General features: G+C 28.7%; 4 protein-coding genes across 4 annotated transcripts; 2 read left to right on the top strand and 2 right to left on the bottom strand.

Annotated features, from left to right (window-relative positions):
* The first annotated feature begins 365 nt into the window (after positions 1-365).
* LOC122632702 (anaphase-promoting complex subunit 10) lies at positions 366-1,326 on the top strand. The gene is made up of 3 exons (XM_043819838.1): positions 366-529; positions 594-846; positions 921-1,326. The coding sequence occupies exons 1-3, from the start codon at positions 505-507 to the stop codon at positions 1,210-1,212; spliced, it is 570 nt and encodes a 189-aa protein (XP_043675773.1). The 5' UTR covers positions 366-504; the 3' UTR covers positions 1,213-1,326.
* LOC122632701 (RWD domain-containing protein 2A) lies at positions 1,210-2,962 on the bottom strand. The gene is made up of 3 exons (XM_043819837.1): positions 2,699-2,962; positions 2,193-2,639; positions 1,210-2,086 (listed from the first exon to the last, which is right to left on the bottom strand). The coding sequence occupies exons 1-3, from the start codon at positions 2,891-2,893 to the stop codon at positions 1,856-1,858; spliced, it is 873 nt and encodes a 290-aa protein (XP_043675772.1). The 5' UTR covers positions 2,894-2,962; the 3' UTR covers positions 1,210-1,855.
* Positions 2,963-3,189: 227 nt separating this feature from the next.
* LOC122632698 lies at positions 3,190-9,127 on the top strand. The gene is made up of 15 exons (XM_043819829.1): positions 3,190-3,322; positions 3,384-3,535; positions 3,609-4,556; positions 4,648-5,059; positions 5,136-5,587; positions 5,671-5,813; positions 5,906-6,153; positions 6,231-6,479; positions 6,630-6,812; positions 6,884-7,044; positions 7,122-7,374; positions 7,472-7,709; positions 7,815-8,188; positions 8,286-8,576; positions 8,672-9,127. The coding sequence occupies exons 2-15, from the start codon at positions 3,491-3,493 to the stop codon at positions 9,028-9,030; spliced, it is 4,356 nt and encodes a 1,451-aa protein (XP_043675764.1). The 5' UTR covers positions 3,190-3,322; positions 3,384-3,490; the 3' UTR covers positions 9,031-9,127.
* Positions 9,128-11,136: 2,009 nt separating this feature from the next.
* LOC122632503 (testis-specific serine/threonine-protein kinase 1-like) lies at positions 11,137-14,008 on the bottom strand. Its single transcript, XM_043819339.1, has 4 exons — positions 13,597-14,008; positions 12,658-12,961; positions 11,534-12,087; positions 11,137-11,475 (listed from the first exon to the last, which is right to left on the bottom strand). The coding sequence occupies exons 1-4, from the start codon at positions 13,690-13,692 to the stop codon at positions 11,137-11,139; spliced, it is 1,293 nt and encodes a 430-aa protein (XP_043675274.1). The 5' UTR covers positions 13,693-14,008.
* Positions 14,009-15,768: the final 1,760 nt, after the last annotated feature.

Below are 15,768 nucleotides of genomic sequence, written 5' to 3'. Positions count from 1 at the left end.
TAATATATTATCGAGTAATTTTATTATAAGATATTATAAAAATGTATTAAAAATAAAGTTAATTGATACGACAAAAAATGTATAATAGTCATTATAACAGAATTAATACAATATGCATATGTACATACTTATGAAACATCGACAGAATAAAGTGCGTTAAATTGATATATTTTTTACTAAATTTTCCTTTTAGTACGAATCAAAAAGTGTTTAATATTCTGTTGAAAGAATTAAGAAATATGATCGAACTGTTATTACTTTCTATTTCGTATTCAAACGTCCGTTACACAGGATACTGACTACGTAAAGAAATAAGTACGAAATTAACTACTAATCGAAAAAGATTAGTTCCAAATATCGACACGGTCAACCGTGTCGCTACAGATTTATGTTATTACATTGCACTGCTTTATTAATACATATAAAGAAATGTAAACATTTCGAAAAAAGATATAAAATCGTTATATTGAAAAAAATGCCTCTCGAATAAAATATAATTTAACAATGAGTAACAAAGCTAACAACACAGGTAGATTATTATTTTTTTTGTATTTAAATATATCATTCTGTATATTTAACATTTTTATCTTTAGGAGAAACAGATCCTGTGCAAGAAGAATTAGCTGGTAGAGTGAGAGAAGTAGGTAACCATGCAATATGGAGTTTATCTAGTTGTAAACCAGGTTTTGGTGTCGATCAATTGCGAGATGATATCACAGAAACATATTGGCAGTCTGATGGGCAACTTCCACATTTGGTGAATATACAATTCAAAAGAAAAACAACGATACGAGACATATGTATTTATACGGATTACAAGCTTGATGAAAGCTATACTCCAAGTAGGTAAGGAGATTATTATGGTAGAATAATATTACTATTACAATTTCAATTGTCTCTCTATATAAATATATTTTTAGAATAAGTATTAGAGCAGGTACAAATTTCAATGACCTTCAAGAAGTTGAAGTCATGGATCTTAATGAACCAAGTGGATGGGTGGTTATTCCTATAAAAGATATAAATGAACGACCTATTAGAACATTTATGATTCAGATAGCTGTTATAAGTAATCATCAAAATGGCAGAGATACTCATATGAGACAAATTAAAGTTCATTCTCCAGCACAAGATGTTCTTGGACCACCTGCTCCTTATATGCCAGGACAATTCCTTACTAATGAATTTCTACGTTATGCTACAGTCAGATAGATTACTATTTATATATTTGTATTATTTTATTTGTTACAGTAAGAAAATACATTTAACATTTATATTGATATCCCTTCAGTTTCATAATATCAATAAAGTATCATGATATCCTTACTCCAGGTGACCTGATTATTTACAAAAAATGTAAACATTACATATTACCTTGTAATAGTCTATAATTGATCTTGTAAACTTAATTCACTCGTAACGTATTACTCTTGATGAGTAAAGTTTAGCAAAATGGTAACAAATTTTCTAATAATATTCGTATTTATATGTGGTATAATTGATTGTCGTTTAAGTCATGGTTCAGAAGTTTTAACTACTGTACTAGATGATTTAACTGAATTTTTCGAAAAGCTGAAGACAAAATATGGTATGTACAAAATTCTGTTCACCTAACGAGCGATTATTAATTTACTTCTGTACTTTCAGAATATCAATCATTAAATCTAAACACATTACACCAAATTGATAAAGAAATAAATTTGTATACCGGAAACATAAGTAATCTAGTCAATCGCCGTAAAAGACAATTTCATCATTCATTTAACAATGATGCTGGTATGTTACTGCAATATTGTTTTTTTTTTTTTAAATATATTTATTTAAAAAGATAGATTATATATTTTAAATGATTACTTTAATGGGTAAATTTTCCTTTGATACCAAAAATATCATTAAAAACATGTTGAGATTGATGTTCAGTTAAATATGTAAGTAACTGTCCCATATCATTATGACGATCCGAACTAGGAAAAGATACTTCTTGAAAGTTAGGATATTTACGCATGGTATTTATATTTTTTTCATTGTCTAAGATTTCATCTTCTATTAATTTTATGAGAATTCTATGCCAATTCATAACCTTTACCTAAAAATTATAATCTAAAATTTAGTACAATAAAAAAGATTAGATTTACATTTTTTATAATTACTTTGGATGTAATAATTAATACAATTATAAATAATTATTGTACCTTTTGCCACCAGAGTTCACAGTTTGTATCTGTACCTTCTATACAAATAATTCCTGGCTTACCAGGCAGGCAAAATCCAGTGAGACAATATTCTTTTGCTAAATTTGCTATATCTTTTCTTTTAAGTTTATTATATATATGATGACTATATATCCAATATCTAGTAAAAATTAATTTATCACCTTGCTCATGTTCTTTCTTTTTATATTCATTAGTTTTTTCTTTATTCATGTTAGAATTTTTAAGATATTTCTCTATGTTATCTTGTAACCATGATATCAATGAATATATACATGGCTCACCTTGCTCATTTTCATTTAAAAAACTTGCAAGTGCTTCATTTAAAAGCAATTGTTGCATTCTATCTAACATGGAAGTTCTTGCATAAACTTCAGGTTTTTCTTGTGGATAATTAGTTGGCAGACATACTTGAAGCTCAATTATTGCCTAAATAAAATATATATGTGTTATTTTCATTTATATGGCGATCATTATTATAATCTTACTTCATTCTCAGAAATCTTTATAACATATTCCAATCTTTGCGGAAGTTCTTCTTGAGGAAATTCAATAAAATGATTTATATCAGCTACAATTCCGTGATCGGCGACGATTAATTCTTCTGGATAAACTGATTGTAATGCTTCTAATTCGTATATTTGTGTCGTTAAATTTTCTTTTATATTTTCGTAAAAAGTCATTGTATTTAAATAATTTATAAGACATATGGAAACTGTTTACTTATGGCAATATAATTATTGATATCTTTTAATGATAGTACTAACTTAAAAAAAAAAAATGATATATATATTAATTTGAGTTCACTTTAATGGTTCAAGGTTAAAGATTCTGTAAATAATATTGATATAACGTAAACATGAATCGAAAATGTACCTAGAAAGCGAGATGCATTTATTACAAAAAATTCCTTTTAAGACTGTTTATTTAACATACTCACGCACACTCTTACTCTAAACTTATTTATAATATAATAATTAAATATTGAAATATAAAAAATGTTTAAAAAATATCGCCATTGTTATTAAAATATATATACTACACTCTGCACGAATGATGTAAAAACTTGTATTGAACGTTTCAGTATAGAACAAGGCGCGGGAATTATGAACGTAATTATCGAAAGACAAACTAACCGTAAAACAAATTTTATATAAAGCATTCTTTTTACAGCTATTAATATTCTGGAAGGTTTTGATGAAGTATCGACGTTTGATGTACAAGACTTTAAAGATACGACATTTTTTCCACTTCAATTTAATAGACATTTATTTTGGTTTATGGCAGGCATTAACTCTAATGGAATTTCATTATATCAATTAAACGTACGTATTTACTTGATATGCTATATTGATAAAGCATGTATTATTAATACAAAATTCTTTTTTTTTTTTTTAGAATAACAAATTTGATCATATTAAATCATATTCACAATATAATGGCATGCGTATAATAGTAGACAACTGTATGCATAATACTGTAGCAGTAATTCAAACTTTTAATGAGAGTATAATAATATTGAAATTTAATTATGATAAGACTGCATATATATTATCCTTTGTGCAAAGTCTTCAAATACCTGCTATAACTGATATACATACATGGCATTACATGAATCATTTATATCTAGGCATAGCATCACGTCATAATATATCAATATATATTTGGCTTGGAGAACACTTTGATTTTATACAAGTTTTGAATTTTGGAGCAGAAAAATTAACGTTTTTTCATAATAAAGGATTTATGAATCTTATTTGTACTGCATCTCGTACAATCATATTACGTCATTTTTTCCATTTTAATAGATTTATAATAATTCAGACCTTACCTGCTAATAATGCTATTATGACATTTGATGTAATCAAGGATCATCTTAAGGAACATTTTATATGTTTATCTACACATCAAAATACAGTCGTGTACAAGGAAGTACATGGATATTTTGTACCATTCCAAAAAATTTCTGTCGCAGAGAAGATAATACCATTAATAGTTAGAAAAGCTGTTATACTATTATTACTCAATAAGAATGTTATAACAATTTATCAGTATGATGGGTGGAAATTTGTACAATTAAATGTTAAAGTATCAGAAGTCAATGATATTTATTTGGTTTATTTCTATGAAAATGAATTAATAATTATAAAACATGGAGTTTCTACATGGAAATTAATAAAACCAAGATGGGGTGAAAAAATATCTTTACTTGGTTTCGAAAATGAAATAAAATCTTGGTGCATTAAAGCTAAAACTATTGCACAGAGAATACCTAAGGCTAGAATAACTATAGAAAAACCATTGCCAATATTAAATGGTCATATACGTGAAATTCATACTCAAAATGTAAGTATTTATTTTCTAGATTAAGCATGTTTTGTATATAATATTATATTTTTATATACATAATGTAATATAAAATAAATTACAATTGTAGATAAATGGATACGATTCAAAGGAATGGCAGAATTTAACGAGACAATATAATTATTTAACTACAAAATTAAAAGCAATAAATCATTCTTTGAGTAAAAAATTAAACAACAATAATAGTCAATTTAAAACACTACATGCTCATAAAGTACAAGTAACGTGTGAATCACTATGCAAAGTTAATAATATAATAATAAAAGAAAAAACTAATCCATTGTTTAAATTAAGATCCATAAAAAACATTGGTCAGAATTTAACATTTACAAGTTTAAAAATAGAGAACATTGATAACTTCAAATGTCCTATTCCTGCATTTACACCTAAAAATTTTTATCTCCAAGGATTAATTAATAATATTTCATTATCAGATTTACAAAAAAATACATTAAAAACTAGTGGTAATCAAATGATTACAGGTCATTATGATCATTTTTTTTCTCCCATTTTAATAATAATTATGTTTAAATGTTATTAATACATATTATTTTTCAGGTGATCATGTTTTTGTTGAATTAGATGTTTTTCATAGCGTCATGCCATTAGATATTGCTACAAATTCTACAATGAAAAGTGTATATGCTAAAGAGATTAGAGTAAAAGAATTACATTTAAAAAAAGATGGATTTTTATTACCATTAAATGGACCTCTATCTAAAATATCAGGATGTATAACAGCATCAAAAGTAAAAGTAAAAGGGCTTATTAATTTAAATGGAGGATTGAAAGGTGAAAGTACAAGTTCATTAATGCCAGTAAAACATGTGCCAGATTTTATGGAAATAAATGAAAATCGCAATTTCCACAATATTACAATTGTAAATACATTGAAAACTAAAGATGTATATAGACAAAGTGGCAAATCTCTAAAAATTATTTTAGACAATGGAATATTAATAAATAATAATAATTTCCCAATGCACTTAATATTTTCCAACAATAATGTGGTATGAAAACAATATATTTGTTTTTTTTTTCTATTTATTCCACTTCATTTTTGAATAAATATTTAATTTAATATTATTTATAGATCTGGAGAAATGTTACAATAAAAGATTACAATAATTGGGTAACAGCTCATTCTGATAATAAAGTGATCATATCAGGAAAAAAAGAAACAATGTATAATGTGATATTACCACAGTCAACTTATATACAATCACTGATTCCAAAGTATGTATACTATAATAATATAAATATAATGCTATTGTATGTGTGACATATATTTGTATTTTAATATAAACTTGTTTGTGTGAACATTATAGATACAACTTTTCCTTATGCGTCTCAACTGCAAATGTTTCAAACATAAAATTATCTCAAGTATTGATAGAAAATATGACTGTAGAAAATTTAAACAGTTTTCAAGTATTTGGAGCAAAAGAATTAAACTCTACTATTTTTGAAACAACAGCTTCTGTCAATGCTATTGATCTATCAAAAAAGTATTTCATAGGTGTAACTACTGTGAAAAATATTCTACCATCTAATATTAAAGGATTTAATCTAGAAGGTAATAAAATTTGATCCAAGATTTACTAAATACTTCATGAATAATATGTTTTCTTATTTTACAATAACTTTCTATAGGATTTCAAGAAATTTTAAACATGTGGATAGAAAAAAACATTTTTAAGGATATAAGAAATGCAACACGTGTAAAAGTTAATAATCTTCAGACTCCTACAAAAATAAATTTTCCATTTCCTACTACAGTTAGGAATGTGATATCAAAAGGAAATACTTATGCTACAATTATTAATGGTGAAGATATACATCGTTTTATGAAAAATGCAGTTAGAGTAAATGATACAATTTCTTTAAATAATACAACATTTAGTAAGTAAAAATTAAAATTAATAATTTTATCGTAAATAATATGAAGATAATTTTAAATACAATATGACATTAAAATAGAGTCTTTATTATTAAATATTAAAATATTCTGGAACCCAATCATTTTTAAAAATTATATAATTATTATGATAGGTGTGGGATTAAAATCTAACAATGTACAGTTCTTCTATGGACCACTTAATTTCACTTATCCAGGAGTTCATCTAAATTTGCATTCAAAGCATATTTTGGGAAATGTGCAAATAGGAATGCTGAATATATTAAAACCTATTATTCATGAAACATACAATACCTCAAAAAATTATATAATACAAGGTCAGTTGTGTATTTATTGTATGTGATAGTGGAAATTTATCAAATAACTCTATCAAAGTTTTATATTTTAGGTAATGTAACTTTTACATCTGAACCTACTATCAAAAATATAAATAACATCAATCTGGAAAAGCTCTCTTCAGAAATTTATAAAATTGATGAAAATATGGTTGTATCTGGTAATAATTTTCTAATAAAAAATATGACTGTAATAGGAAATAATATTTCTAAGGTATATAATTATTGAAAGAAAATTTTTGATTTGATTATAATTTAACAATATTTTAATATTTTTTTATTTTTTCACAGACATCTCTTTATATACCATATTACAATTCTTGGACAAATATCTCATACAGTCTATTGAGTAAAACTAAACCTCAAGAAATAAGTGTCCCTTGTTGGTTTAACAATATAGAAGTTGACAGTGTCAAAGGTTTTAAGAATTCATCTATAAAATCTTCTGATGCACAAATAAAAAATATAATTGAAATGTCTCTTAAAAGAAATGAGTCTCAAGTAATTCAGAGCAAATGGCATTTTGAAAAATTAATATTATCAGGTTTGATAATAATTTCGTTATTGATATAATCTTAGAAAAAAAATATTTGATTTATAAACGTTATGTAAAAAAGAAACATAATTATTTTTTGATTCAGGTCATGTAAATTTACAAGGAAAAATTAATAACATGAATTTAAGAACTGATGTTGTCAAATATAGTAATAAACAAAATATTATTACTGGCACAAAGACAATTTTAGGATTAGCTACTGAACATTTGCGTGGATTAAATTTCAATGAATGGTCAAAAAATGCTGTATTATTAAAACAACAAAATCTAATCATAGTGAAAGGCCAAAAGATTTTTACAGACATTAATATTTCAAATTTAAGGTATAATTGAATTTTTTTTGCGAACAGAAATACTTAAAACTATTTAATATTATTTTTTATAAAAATTATATATTTCTAATCTTTTATAAAATTTACTGTTAACAGTTTGGATGGTGCCATAATGGGGAAAAACATAAAAAATGCATTTTTGAAATCAAAACCACAAATTATTAATGGCTTTAAAATTTTCGATGGTAATATCAAAATGCCAAGCTTATTAGTTGATGGTTTAATGAACGATGTTAATTTTACAAGTTTTATTAATAATCTGTTGAAGAAAAATAAGCCTGTACAAACATTGAATACGGATATTATTTTAAAAGATAATTTAGAAATATTGGGAAATATTTTCATTGATGGTCTTTATAATGGTATCAAAGTAAATAACTGTAATGAAGAATACAACAAAATGAAATCAATAGAAAAAAATTTGACAGAGATTGCAGACGTCATAAAAACAACAGGAACTGCCTTAAATAGTTAGTATATATATATATAGAAAGTTCTAATTTCAATATAATGAAACTTGAATCATTTATTGCATATATATGTTTATATATATTTTTTTTATTACAGATCGAGCCTTTTATTTAAATAAATTAAAGACTTCTAAAAATATTACTGCAATAATAACCAATTTAAATAACAATCTCTTACAAAGTAATATTAATTGTCAATGCAAATTGAAGAATGTATCACTATTTTGTAATGATGTTGAAATACAAGGCTTCAGCCTTGGATCAAACATAAGTAATTATACAAGAATTCAAATTTTATCGATTGAGGAAGTTACATTTATTGTATTCATTACATCAGATTGTGTTTCAATTGGGAATATTAATAAAGCTAAATTTTATGAGAAGAAAGGTTTGTGATTATTGAAGATATTATGCAACTATCAGCAAAAAAAAAAAAAACATCAATTGATTCAACAAAATACTTTATTTTTATTTTTTTTTCAGTTTTTTGTGTACCAAATATTCTCCAAGCATCAGTAGAATCAGTAGGAAATTCATTGTGGATTATTTTACAATTACCTTTAGAAATGTTAGCATTACATTATGTTTCATGGGATAACATTAAACAGTATACTTTACCACCTTCAAATATACTTATTACTAGTGCATCACCAAATAATGAATTATTAATGCTTCGATCAGATGGAGTTTGGAATATTAATGAACTTGGAAGTCCACGTCATATATTCAAAACAGATTTAATAGGAACAATTGAAACATTCTCGTATGATAAAGAATATTATATAAAAAGTATAAAAAACAATGCTACTATTTTCATGAAATCTCTATATATAGGTAATTAAATTGCTTCAACAATAAATAAAAATATTACGTATTTATCTGTGATATGTATGAACGTTACTCTATAAATATTATAGAAATTCTATTTATATAAACATATATTAATTCATTTATTAGTTTTTGCTTAACTAATTTATGTTATTATCGTAATAAATTTTAGCATACCACATTGTCAGAATTTATTTATGATTTCGTTTATAATTTAAATTATTTAAAAAACCTGCTTTTTTTTCTCAATCAAGTAGTCAAATCAAACAGTCAAATCTATGTATATGTACATAAATTAAAGTGAAATTTAATTTTATTAACTGATGCGAAACATTTTAGATTTATTGATTTTATAATAATTTCTATTTAACATACATATACACATTTTGATTAATATTGATCTAACTGATTTTAAAATGAAAATGTACCTTATGTTTCTACGTTGTACATAAAAATTATTCCAATGGTTCATTTTATTTCGAAAATCGAAATCTTTAGTTAGTTATTTTCGGATAAATGTTTGCATATCATAGTTTCCATCGACTCAAGTATATATTTAAGTAAGAAAGTTTCTACTCACGGTGTGCAGAGTTTAGAACGAATTTTCTCTTTCGCCATAAATGGTTCATTACATGGATCGTTTCGCGGGAAAGCAGCAATGAGAAGATTTGTGTAAAATCGTCACGTGATGAAGATAAACGGTACTATCGATCGATACTGTCGATCGTAATATTAAAATTAAAAAAATGAAATTAATAAAAAAGATTTATATAGATAAATTAAAAAAAGAGCGTCAATTTCCTTTATATGGTCGTCTTTAGAATTAAAGAGAGAAAAATCTATGGGAAAAAAATGAGATGAAAAAAAGAAAGAAGAAGAGTAATGTATTTTTCTTCGCTTTATTGACGTTTCAGTTGAATCTGTCCTTTATTCGTAGATGAAGTCGAACGGTTATCGGTCATCTCCTGGGAATTCTGATTATGAAGCCTTTCTCTTCTTTTATTGAACGGCTTCCAAGTCGTATTCTACGTTTCGATATATTCTCAAAAAAAGAAAAAAGAGAGGAAAAAAAAGTACCTTATGCGAAAAACAAGAAATAATAAACAAAAGAATTTTTTAAGGTTTATTCAGCAACTCGTGGATAATGACTTCTAGAACAAAATAAACGTACAATCACAATTTATTTTCGATTTTATCAATTCGTGATACTTATTTGACGTTTTAAAGAAATGTTATTTATTGGCGTTCGAATATCTATGATTACTTGTTTTAATTTCATATATTCTTTTTTTTCCTTTTTTTTTCCCCTTTTCTTTTACGGGAGGTAGATCATCAAGAGTGTTCATATCTTCGGTGTTTCGAACGTCGAAAGTGTTCCACGTTTCCTGGCAAGACTGAGATTCGAGCGACGTTAATTTCCGGATAACGTTAGGACGTTACGAAGGCTCTCATTACGGAGGACGACTACGCGATGCCAAGTTAACTCGCTACTACTACAGTAGTCTTCTACTGTGATGTGTACATCGCACGCTACGATACAACTTTATGTGGAAACACCTTTTACCCTTACACGAAAAGGTACTACTTCGTTACACGAGAAGGTTCACGGGCAACGAAATAACGAACTTTCAAACAAAATGTGCAGCTCGAAAGCGCGCACGCCCCATAATTACCTCTACATAACGTAAACGCGTCTCCCTTTGAGTTAATGTTCTTTTACTAGATCTCGACCAGCTATGAAGTGGAATAGAATCATTGAGTTATCGTGTCAGTTATCTTTAGCTGTATATATCATAATTCTTCTCTTCCAAGTAAATGCATCATGCCAACGAAAAATTGAATAAATCTTAACGCATGAAGTAACGAATCGATCGTTTCAATCTCGAAAGATAGTCCAAATTTACAATGATGCATTTGCACGTTAACTTTAATCGTTTTGCAATTATTAGAAACTCATTGTTCAAAACAATTCCACATTGGATACGTAATACACATTTCCCCGAGATCGTATTTCTAATTTAATTGCATACTTAGTTTTCTGTTGTTCCGGCAGTTTACTCCGAGTAAGCGGATACTTTAACTGTGTTATACCGTAAATCGTGATAAATCGGATATTGCAATTAAATCATATTATTTGTATTTAAATGCATTGTGTTACAAAAGTAGGAAATGCGGAAGTACGGGGATATATATATAATGTAATCAAAAACCATGTTCCAACGTATATACCACAATATTTGATTACATTTCAAGTTGTTTAGGAAAACCGATAGGTAAAATAATGGACGGTATAGCCTAGAAAGGAAATGAGAAAAATTCTGATATTTATGAAACGTATTTTGTGCCATTCTCAACAATGACATTGATACCTTTGTAGCATCCTTCAAAATAGTGACTGTTCCGACAGTGTCGCTGACGTTCTGCGGTTTTTCGCTTTTCTTTTCGATCTTTGAGGATTTCTAAATGATAAAGAAATATGAATTTCATACAAAAAATCTTTCATTCACTAGAATTCACCTTCTTCAAAAATTTCTCTTCGTTCTTTTTACGTTCCTCGATCGCATGATTGAGAGCACTTTGCTCAATCGGTGTCAGAACCAATAATCTTGGATCCATTGCTATCCACTCGCCATATAATATCTGATCAATTTGCCATCGCTTTTTTACATCCGGTTCCAAAAGATTCGTTACAGTTTTCTTTGCATTATCGCTGATGGTTTCGTCGATTTTTCGTCGAAATTTCCATTTACGTGATAACTGTTGTTCATAGAGTATCTTTATATTGGTCTCGTCGAAAGGCATGGCCTTGTTCAAAATGATATAGAGAATCACACCGAGTGACCAAATGTCAGAATATTTTGGATTATAAGGAGCACCACGTAGAACTTCTGGTGCAGCATACGACAAGGAACCACAGTATGTGTCACTGAGTACACGTTTACCACGATTGTCAATCATGTATCGTGAGAATCCAAAATCGGCTAGCTTTACATTGTAATTCATTGTTAGAAGAATATTTTCACATTTTAAATCACGATGTGCAATTTCCATTTCATGAAGATATTGAATACCTAGAAAAAAGAGAACAATGAAATGGAGTTCACGAATATTATTTCAACGTTTAGATACATGTACGATAGATACATCGTTTAGCTTTATATGAAGGATTTCTGAAGGGCAAAAAAGAGATAGATAGATAGATAGATGGATGGATAGAGAGAGAGAGAGAGAGAGAGAGAGAGAGAGAGAGAGAGAGAGAGAGAGAGGAAGAGGAAGAGAATATCGATTGATAAAAATTATATAGAACAGGACGTAATCGCTCGTTAGTGTTTCTCAATAATTGAATTGTCGAGTACGTCGTTATTTGCGCGTTCTGTTTGGTACTCTCAGTGGATATTGATTATAAACGTTTATCTATAGTTTTTATTTGTTCAAAAATTCTTCTTTGAAAATTCCTATCTTTTTTATATATTTTTTATATTTTATATATTTACAGACGGATATAATCTTTTTGAAGGATCAAGAGTGATTTCAAAGAGAATTCTCGGAGAATTTGTGGGCTATCGCTAGATTAAAAAGTTGTAGGATACTATCTGTATGCGTTCATCTCTATGTGTGTATGTACGGTGATGTATGTGTACCAAGAGCCAGTTGTCGAAACCATATGCGAGCTTGGTTCTCTGACACTGCTCCGTTCTTCAGGATAAAGTCGAGAAGGTCACCGTTCTCGGCGTAACGCATGAATATGAAATATTTCATACGTCTTTGAAAGATGCTGTGTATGTGTACCACGTGTGGATGGTTGAGTTTAACTAAAATGTCAAGCTCTCGTGGTAAAAATTTACGAACAAAATCCTTCGGTGCCTTTGCTGTGTCTATGATCTTGCAGGCCAACATGCAATCCTTTATCGTACGATACTGCGATTTGTATTCAGCTTGGTAAACCTAAATAAGATTTGTGAAGAACGTCAAATATATGATAAATTGTTCGTTTTTTATTTACGTAATAAGAGTAAAACAAAACAGAATAAAATAGAATAAAATAAAAAGAAATTCTAGCCCATTAAAAAGAAAAGAGAAAAAAGAGAAAATAACGAGTAACCAGAATAAATTTAAAAGTTCACTCGCGTTGCGACAAACGAGCTTTCATGTTTTTCTCAAAATAAACTCTATTCCATCATACGATCGCAATAAATTCGTTTACCGAAACGTTTAATCATCGCGTTCGCGTGATTGTTCTTCGACGTCATATGCAGCGAACCAACTTCATCGATTTTCACGGTGAAAAATCGACAATTGTGTTCGATGAACCTTTTTCATTGCAAAGTTAATTTACATCAAGATTACACGGTGTTCTCTCTCTCGTGAGAAAAACAAACCTGTATCCAACCTTTCATTTTATTTTTTTATTTTTATTTATTTTTTAATTATATCTAAATATAATTTTATATTATTGTTGATCCCTCGTTAACGTTTTTTTCACTTATTCGTAAAAGAAAGGATTTTTGATGATTTTGCTTTTCTCCCTTTAAAAAACGATAACGACAACAACAACTTGCGGATACGATTTTTAATATGACCTTAGCATAAGAACCTTCGCCGATCTTTTTCAATAATTTATAGCCACGTTCTAATAAAACGGCTTCCTCGGACGCTGTTTGGATCAGATCTGACATGAGACTTGACGAACAAGGGACGGCATCGTACCTGCTCCGTTATCATAATTAACTAGGAACTGTGGCTATCTTAAACCTCTGACGAACTCATGTTAGTTTATATTGCTTGTATAAAACGTGTAACTTGATAATGTTTGTCTATTTACAAGAGGTTATATGTTAATAAATCCATGAGAAATAGTATTTCATGGCTTGCTACGTTCATAAAATACGAAAAGTCGATATCGAATTTAATATTTGTAACAGCATCGTTCAAATATACATATATATATATATATCAAATGTTGATTTTTCGCATTCATCAAATCGGACTGACCGAAGCAAGATATAACAAGTTGATGGAATATCCGGATAACCGTCATATCCTATCGAATAAAAAATCCAATATAGTTTCATCGTCAAAAAATAAATCACTTTTTGTCGCTAACGTAACCAACAATATGTTCTTTACGTTTAAATCGATCGAAATAGACAATGTCCTGTGGGGGATGAAGAGAATACTTTTCCAAAAGAGAAATGACGAAATTAATAACGAATATGTCACTGCCAGAGTTCTCGTTCAGGTTGAAACCATAAAACGAACGCTTCGTCATTCAGCGAATTGGTAAACTTCCAAGTAAATTTCTAAAGCAAAATTCTATAGCTCAGTTGAAAAAGAAAATCACTCTTGCCATAGAAACTTATTAATTACCGCAAAAGAATCTTTTCATGAGAGCATAACTCCGCGAGCTTTTGTAAAGAGATATACGTATATACACGCTCCCATAAAGGAACTGCTTAACGTCGAGATACGAGATTGACAATGAACGCTGAAACAGCTTAGGAAAGCTCTTACACGGCTTTTCATTTATCGTCTTTTCCCATTGTCTTCATATTAATAACTAGACTGCGACTGCTACATTTAATGACTACCGCGTTTTCATTTTAGTTACTATATGCGAATGTGAAATATGCATTTTACATTTAATCGCAACTTTTCGTATGATACGTCTTTGCAATAAGTTTTCTCAAATATTTGTCTTTTCTTATTCTAAAATAATCTTCGAATTTTGACAGATTTACAAATTAAAATTTAATACGACGACGTGCGAGTAAATATTATCAATATGAGTATTAACAAGTTTGAAGAATTTGATTTTGCAAAAAGAAAAAAGAAAACTATACTAGAGAGAGAGAGAGAGAGAGAGAGAGAGAGAGAGAGAGAGAGTCCATGTTTGAAATAAAAAATAAATAAATAAATTGGACCGACAGTGTATATATATATATATATCTTTAATGAAAGTCATATCTAAGACTAATGAGTGTAAAACGAAGGGCGCAAAGTTTACCGAAGTTAAGCGTGTAATTTTGGATTACAACGACTGCGTGTTAAAATCTAGGTCTTAACCGCGGTCGAATACGCGTTGCCATGCGACGAAACTACGGTGCAGGCACTCAAAGGTAATCGTGTACACCCTGAGTCGAGTGCGAGCATAATCCTCATCTCATCCCATGCGGGTTTGACAACGGGAAGGGCTCTGTCACCTCGAGCACGATTCATGAAGGGCCGCTGGACTCAAAGCGTCCGCGTTCCGTAGTTTTATGGATGATGCTATGTGTGTTATACATTCTTGCTATTCTCTCTCTCTCTCTCTCTCTCTCTCTCTCTCTCTCTCTCTCTCTCTCTATCATTCTTATGCTCTTCATATTCGTCTATATGCACGAACTTTCATCAATTTTGCTTTCTCGATATCTTCTTCCATCTCTTCGTAATTTAGCTCTCGTTATTGTTGTCGATACCATGTAAGAGGATCTATTTATTTTACCATTAAAAGATGTTCCTCTCAATCTCTCTCTCTCTCTCTCTCTCTCTCTCTCTCTCTCTCTCTCTCTCTCTCTCCTTCTCGCTTACTCTTTCTTTATCTCGATAAAAATTTGAACCCTACCTTTTTATCGCACTATCGATTACTTTAGATCGCTTCTCGGATTACACTATCTACCGAAACTTTTTACGAAAGCGATATTTCCTCGATACTTCCACGTTATCATCCTGCTTCTTCTTTAAACTTAAAATTTATAATACAATACTTTAATAAC

This window comes from Vespula pensylvanica, chromosome 10 (assembly GCF_014466175.1).
Source record: "Vespula pensylvanica isolate Volc-1 chromosome 10, ASM1446617v1, whole genome shotgun sequence".
In the NCBI taxonomy this organism is placed as follows: domain Eukaryota; kingdom Metazoa; phylum Arthropoda; class Insecta; order Hymenoptera; family Vespidae; genus Vespula; species Vespula pensylvanica.
Note: the sequence above shows the minus strand (reverse complement) of the source record. Positions and strands in the feature narration are given on the sequence as shown.